Source organism: Limulus polyphemus, unplaced genomic scaffold, assembly GCF_000517525.1.
Source record: "Limulus polyphemus unplaced genomic scaffold, Limulus_polyphemus-2.1.2 Scaffold1691, whole genome shotgun sequence".
Lineage (NCBI taxonomy): Eukaryota > Metazoa > Arthropoda > Merostomata > Xiphosura > Limulidae > Limulus > Limulus polyphemus.
The window spans coordinates 101,238-108,683 of record NW_013667301.1 but is presented as its reverse complement, the minus strand read 5'-3'; the positions used below and the strand labels follow the sequence as shown (position 1 = coordinate 108,683).

The 7,446-nt window shown below is 28.8% G+C and overlaps 1 protein-coding gene across 1 annotated transcript; it reads right to left on the bottom strand.

The window, feature by feature from the left end:
• Positions 1 to 232: 232 nt before the first annotated feature.
• On the bottom strand, positions 233 to 7,446 carry LOC106464574 (adenine phosphoribosyltransferase-like). Its single transcript, XM_013924726.2, has 4 exons — positions 7,257 to 7,446; positions 6,200 to 6,437; positions 6,029 to 6,107; positions 233 to 1,597 (listed from the first exon to the last, which is right to left on the bottom strand). The coding sequence occupies exons 1-4, from the start codon at positions 7,337 to 7,339 to the stop codon at positions 1,461 to 1,463; spliced, it is 537 nt and encodes a 178-aa protein (XP_013780180.1). The 5' UTR covers positions 7,340 to 7,446; the 3' UTR covers positions 233 to 1,460.

Genomic DNA, 7,446 nt, shown 5'->3' with positions numbered 1-7,446 from the left:
TATGGATGCAACTTTTAAAAAAATCCATAGAACAACGTAAGGGTTATTCTAGTTTTGTTCTTTCACAAAATATCAAAACAACTACATAACTAGGCCCAAATACATCCATGTGTGAGGATTATTTTTGTTTTTGCAATATATTAACAAAACTGTGTAACTAGTCCCCATAAACTTTACAGAATAATATCATGTTCAATTTACTTTTTAATAAAACAAAAGACATCAACACAAATTCCAAAATTGGTAACGGTAATCTTCTCTATTTTTATTGGCATTATCTTCTTTTAAATAATCTCAAATGAATTTCATTCTTACAGTACAAGATCTTTATATAACTTTTGACAAAATCCGACATAAATCCAGTTGGCAGTGAACGTTATACTCTAGGGATTATTGTTCTTATTCAAGATTTTTTAGCTTCGGGGCAAATTTAAGTTTTGGACAAACTTTAATTTGGTACATAGGAATTCCACCTAAGTTAAATAAAAACATCTAATACTGCATTCCTTCCTTTAACCAACCGAGGTCCTTAAATAATTCTAAAAAAGTAGTTTAAGTTTTGCTACCACCCACTAATCATGGCCTTTGGTTTACATGCTTGATTATATGACACATGCTGAACAAGTGCAGATTTACATGTTGTATCAGGAATGGTACAGAGGTTATAGGAACAAGTAGTTGTGTAGTATCGAGGCACAATTCACCAGACATAACTGTAAATCCAGTTATGCAATATAAACAGGTTATTAAGATATTTTGTCTTCAAAATCATAACAGGGGTGCTTACAGGGACAAGGGGCACTTAAAGGGAGAAATATGGTACATCTGTTTGTTTACTGTTAAGGAAAAAGCTATACAATGGATTATCTGTGCTGTGCCCACCACAGGTATCGAAATGTGTTTTTAAATGTTATAAGTCATCAGATTTAACACTGAGCCACTATGGGGCAACTGCAATAAGTAACAAAAAAAACCTGCAAAACATTTTTAGTGTCTCAGAAAACAAACACATGATAAAAAGAGTGATAATAATAATCAATTTAATCTGACATTTCAATAGTAATTTATTTAGTAATTTCAGTAAAAATGTTATACTACACTGGTGAATACTAGTAAAATCCCTACAAAATAAAAAAGGGAAAAATTTAAAAAAAAAGAGTAAATTATTTTTCTTACATGCATGGAATTTAAACAATTTCTTTGTTAAGAAAAACAAGCCTACACTAAATACTGGTTTAATTTCATGAAGCTTTAAGCATTCTAACATAAAGGACTAATTAATTAAAAATGAACCATGAATTAAATCTTACCAAATGATTTTTTCCTTAGTACTGAAAACAATTTAATCCAAAAATATATCTTTTAATTAAATTCTTATTCCACAACATTTGTTTAATGTAATTAAAAAATTTTTCAATCTAATGTATTTTGATACATACATGTAAAACACCTTCAAAATTTCATATTTGTAAAACTGAAAAAAATGGAACAGATATTTTTTCTCTCCCATTTAATTCTGTCAATTCAATTATTACAAGGCTCTCTGCCACTATGACTCCACAGTCTTGTAATAGCTGAACAGCTGCTTGCATGGTTCCTAGTGCAAAAAATTATTTATATTCAAAGAATGAAACAAATACTAGTTAAATGCTAAATGAAACCAAAAATTATTCAGAGTGAATAAGAAATTTCCTATTCACCTCAATAAAGTCAGTAAAATTTCAAGAACCTTTTTACTCAAGTCCATGCAACACCAACAAATGCATAAAACTTAAACTTACCACAAGGAGGAATAACACAAATATGTTTATTGTACACTCTAAAGTGGAAGATAAAATTTATATTTAAAAAAATGAAATTTTGAATTATTTTACCAAATTTTTTATAACAGTTGTTACAAAAACAATAACATATTTGAATAATACTGTTTTAAAATTATGAACCATTTATCAAATTATAAATGAAAACGTGTTTCATAATTACACTGAAGCATCAACTTCATTGCTAACATTTCTATTTATATTCATCAGGGTTCAAAGTTAAAGCATTATTTGAGGTAGTAGCAATTTACTGATAACTTAAAATACAGCACTGCAAGTGCATGTAGTGGGCAACAATTTAAGTTTAGTACTCTCCCATGGAAACACCCAGGAGGTTCACATTTACGGTGCATTAGTAACGTGGATAAAATTTCAAGGAATAAAGTTTATTTTATATATCATACATAAAATTATACAACTGTATTAACATTTTGTAATATATCTTGATTACCACTCCCGTCCATACTAAAAATGAATATACATTAATTACAAAGCTAGATATTACCTTATCGGAATTCTTACAATGGAAAAAAAATAGTGAAGCAAGTATCATAGCTAACTATATCATCAAGATCCAAGTAACGTTTGTATTAAACAGAAGTAATAAATGAAAACATGAGAAATTCAGTGACTTCTACATTTGTTTAATCTATCTTTTGTAACATATCCTAGTACTTTAACTGCATACTGAATATAAATATTTTTTAACAAATGAAATCTACTTTCAGGAAGAGCCCTCAAGACAGCATGTGCATAACACCGACAGAATATTTTATAAGACAAAAACCAACATTTTTTTTTAACTTGGTCAATTTCTCTTATTCAACTTTACTTCTTACTAGACACTGTACAAATTGCATCAGTATATTTCTGTAAAATTGTACCGATTTAAAATGTGAGATGAAAGGTTTGAAACAATGGCTAAGTGAAATGAGTGAAAAGGCAAGGTACTAATTTAATACGTATGAATTTTACAGCAATTTGTAGCTAAATTAAGCAAATTTTGAGTGCTTTAACCAATCAAAGCAACCTATGTACTTAGAGTAAAACTAAAAATCAATGAACTTGCCTAGCTTAGTACAGCACAGAGTTGCACAAGTCTTTTATATGTAGTAGTGCTATTCTAGAATCTATTTTTGACACAGCTCAATGAAATTGTAAGGTAATCAAAGAGAATGGATCAGTAACTTGAGTTACTCTTAATTTGAAGAATATTATTTATAGAACATTGGTTTCATCTGCAATATTTAGTACACATTTTGTTCTTTTTTTACTGTACTTTCAATGACAATGAAATGTAAATATTATAGGCCTAATCATATTTTTAGTATATGTAAAAAGTACTCTGCCAGGTTCATTCACAGTTAAGCACAAGATAGTTTCAAGAAATAGAGTATACTATGTAGTAATGTGAGTTATCCAATCCCTTTAAAACAGCAGTTGAAATGTTCCTTTTTTTGAATACATATTTTCATATATTAGAGAATAAGATCATTCTGCTAGCAACCTTGACAGGCACCAAATTCTCACTACTGCCTTAAAAAGTTAACTGCTACCCCTGATAATCATTTTTATTAACTATAATTTAAATGGTTAAATCAATAACCATATTTATGTACTTTTTAAAATCATGTACCACATGCACATATAATTTAATTCATTTTTTATAATGTCATTCAAACATTTTGTCATTTTTGTTGTGCCTCACACATATATATGTATTTACCTATCTTGCATTACATATAAATAAAAAACAAATGAGTTGTTATGTAAAATTCTACTCCTGACTGTGCTTTGCATAGGCTTACCAATGATAAAAATATGTTTCTAAGGTGATAGTTTTCTTACATTGAGAAACTATAATTAATCTTCATTTCTATAGGTGATGGATATAATAATATTAATAAGCTCATATCCAAAAATCTGTATGTTATTTCTCAAGGAAGCTGAGAGCATTCTAAAATGTTTTTAGCGATATCTGGTTACAACATTTGTTAGTTCATGGTAATTTTTCCTTACATCAACATAATTCACAGAAGTAGTACTTTATGTGAAAATGGTTTAAAACATCATGCTGATTTTGTCATTACAGTTTTGTTATGAAGTAGCCAACATATGTTTTATGCAAGTATAGAAAGAACATCACATAATATTTTAAGGTTATGAATCTAAAATTTCTTTCAATATAACACTTTTCTTGACACTTTGTAAAAGTTTATTCCAACTGGCAATAGCCAAGAAGTGCATGCATGCTGAGTTTTTTACACAATGAAAAAAAAACTTATAATTTTCTACAAAATAACTGAAAATACTAAACTTGCAGTTATGAATTACTGAAATTTTATTTGAAATTCAAGAAAGCAAATGCTAGCTTGTTGTAACACACTTATATAAAATAACAGGTACATGTAGAAAATATACATTGCTCTCTCTCTCTCCTTAATCTTTCTAATACACATCTCCTGGAAATTGTATTACTTTTGGTGAAGGTTTCACTACATGTGTAACTCATTTCTGGCACAGAATAATTGTTCCATTATCAATTATTGTTATTCATCTAACTTCTTTGGCTTTATAAACAAAAAAAACTCAATAGAAATAATATACAGATAATTCCCTAATATTACCTACAATTTCAAAATTTAAAAGAAATATGGAATATGTGCTGTTTGAGTTAGCTACTGTTCACATAACACCAGAGAGACAAATATTTTGTGATATGCAGTTGAACTAGCAAACTTTTATTTAAAAAATAACTTTTTAATACTGTTTAAGTTCATCTTTATGATAATTGCAAATTAAATTATTTTTATCTTAGTATTTTGTGCATTATCAAAGGACTTGCTCAGCATAAAATGTCTATGAAGTTGGCTCTCTCTCATAGTGAGTACATATTCACAAGCCACCCTAAATTGTTAATACTGTCATTAGTTTTATTTCTACTTTTTTCAAAACAGAAATAAACTCAAATTAGGGAGCAATTTCATGCTACCCCCCCAAAAAAGTTGAAATTATTAGATTGATAATACCAATAGTTAATGGTTAATACTTCACTTGTACTCCTTTTATTAAGAAATCAGAAAAAAAACATTTGGAGGAGAGGCATTTCACACTGCTCCTTTCCAAATTTGAAAGTAATACTTTTGATAAATGTTTTTACCCTTTTCTGTTACTATCACTTTCCTTATTCAGAAATCTTAAAAATTTTTGTCATGACCAACTTAAGTTGAAATTAATACTTTTGAGTTTAAATGAAATACTAACTTTTTTCTAAGTTAACAGACTTCGATAATTCCTGTTAACTTTAACAATAGCTTTCTGGATTTCAATTTGTTTCAATACTTCAATACACTAGTGACCTCCATTTTAACTGTCACGTCCTTGAAATATGAGCACTTTACATTTACTGATTATTAATTTCTCTTATTTAACCATTTAGGAATAGGTTTTTAGCTATAATATCAGATTATAGAAGGTTTATAGTACTTTTATTTATGTCTCATTGAGATTGCAACCTAATTTTTCTCAATTTCTAAAATTTGGCTTCTTAAAAATAAGTGTTGTGACTTATTAATTCTACAATTGTATACATCACACAACAGTGTTTAGGTACGTACTTCTAGTAGCTACTAGAATTATATCTGGTTTAAAAAATTTGAGCCACAAACGAAGCATAAAGATTTTTAGTCTTAATTTCTTTAGAGAATAGAAAAACTAAAGGTAACTTGATTCAAGCACTTAACTTAGGCCTTGAATTATTTGCCTGTTGGTAGTCTGAATAGGAGACTTGAAAAGGATGGAAATACAAACAGTCACATCCAGGATACTGAATTTGAGCCTTTACAATGCTTAACCAAAACTGCTTTATGAAATTTTTTTGTTCCAGTAATAAATTTTTGGAGATGTTTTGTCTGATGATGTGCCGTTATTTTGAGTTTATTTAAACTTTTATCGGATATGTATATGAATGTGAAAGGCTATATTTACTTTGATGTTGATGGTCTATTTTGTTCTTTTAGTGGGTGGAAAGGTGCCCTTGTTATTTCTTATTTATATATATTTATATATATATAATAGCCACAGTAAAAATTTATAAAATTAATATGTGCACCACCAACAAGAAGATTTAAACGTGTAATTTCAGTACCTGAAATGTCATTCACAAGATTACAGCTTGATATATCAACCAAGAAATTTGAAATACATACCTCCACTGGCTAAAAGGTCATCTATTATAATTACTTCTTCACCATAGTTAAGAGCTTCTGTCTGAATCTCAAACGAATCCTGGAAAAAAAGTCCATTGAAATTAATGTTTTCTATTATTATATTATGAAATTTTGTTTCTTTGTACAAAGAGTTTGGAAATTGTCACTTACCATTCCATATTCCAGAGAATAGGACACTTTCCTTACTGATCCGGGAAGCTTTCCTACTTTCCGGATAGGAACAAAAGGAACTTTTAACTTCAAGGCAATAACTGGACCCAAAAGAAATCCTCGAGCCTCAAGACCAACCACAGCTTTCACTCCTGGCACTTTTTCGTGTATTTTATCACATAAATAATCAGTTAAATCATCAAACAACTCAGGCTTTCTAAGGACTGGAAGTAGGTCTCTGCCAGATAAAAACAAATTTAAGCATATATTCTGTGAAATATGAAACCATAAACAGATCTAGGTTGAAAACAATATTGTTTACTAGTGTAACCAAATTAAACAAACTAGAAATATTACATTCACTTAAATAAATGGACTTGGGCAATACTTTAATGTTTGTATCACATCCTTCACCTATTAAACTCACCAATTAAAACATCAATACCAAGTTACATGTAGCCCTTCATATTTATATATATATCCATCCAATAAATGTTTAAGACATTAAACTAATTTCATACCAAAACAATCATGCAAACCATTCTATAATTCTACAAGTAAAGATAAAACATTTTAAAAAACATAGTAAACGTATGGATGGCTAAGATCAATCCTTCAAAAACAATGCAAACCAGATAGTAGCAATGCCATTTGCGTCATCCCTACACAATATCACAGGCACACAGTGTAGAATAATGTTAACAGACAAAAATAGGATAAATTCAATTGTGACTAAATATTTATACATATTGCTATATGTTAATTCTTGCCTGTGCTATTATGTACGGATGATGCAAATACCATCCCAATTATCTCGTTTGCATCGTTTCTGAAGGATTGATATTATTATTATCCGTCCATACACTTAGTATATCCTTCTTTTTTGAAAAGTTATTCTTTATTTGTTTTTTAATGCAGTGTTTCAATAGACATAGGAGGGTTGTATTTATAACTAAGTTTTAAATACAATGAGGTTCCAACTATAAGTTAGTTGAAGTTGAACATGTATTTCAATTATTTGAGAAATATTTATATATTCATATAATACGAGACTTACCGAAAGATAATCCCTTTTTTGGGAAAATTATGATAAGACTGTATTGCGTCACGAACTCTTTCAGTAATATCGTCATGACCCATTTTTAAATTAAAATACTTTTATGGTTAGTATTAATAAATACTTATGATAAATCGATGACGAAAGATCGTTATTAACTAATTACTACACATTTTAGTATTGTTCTTTG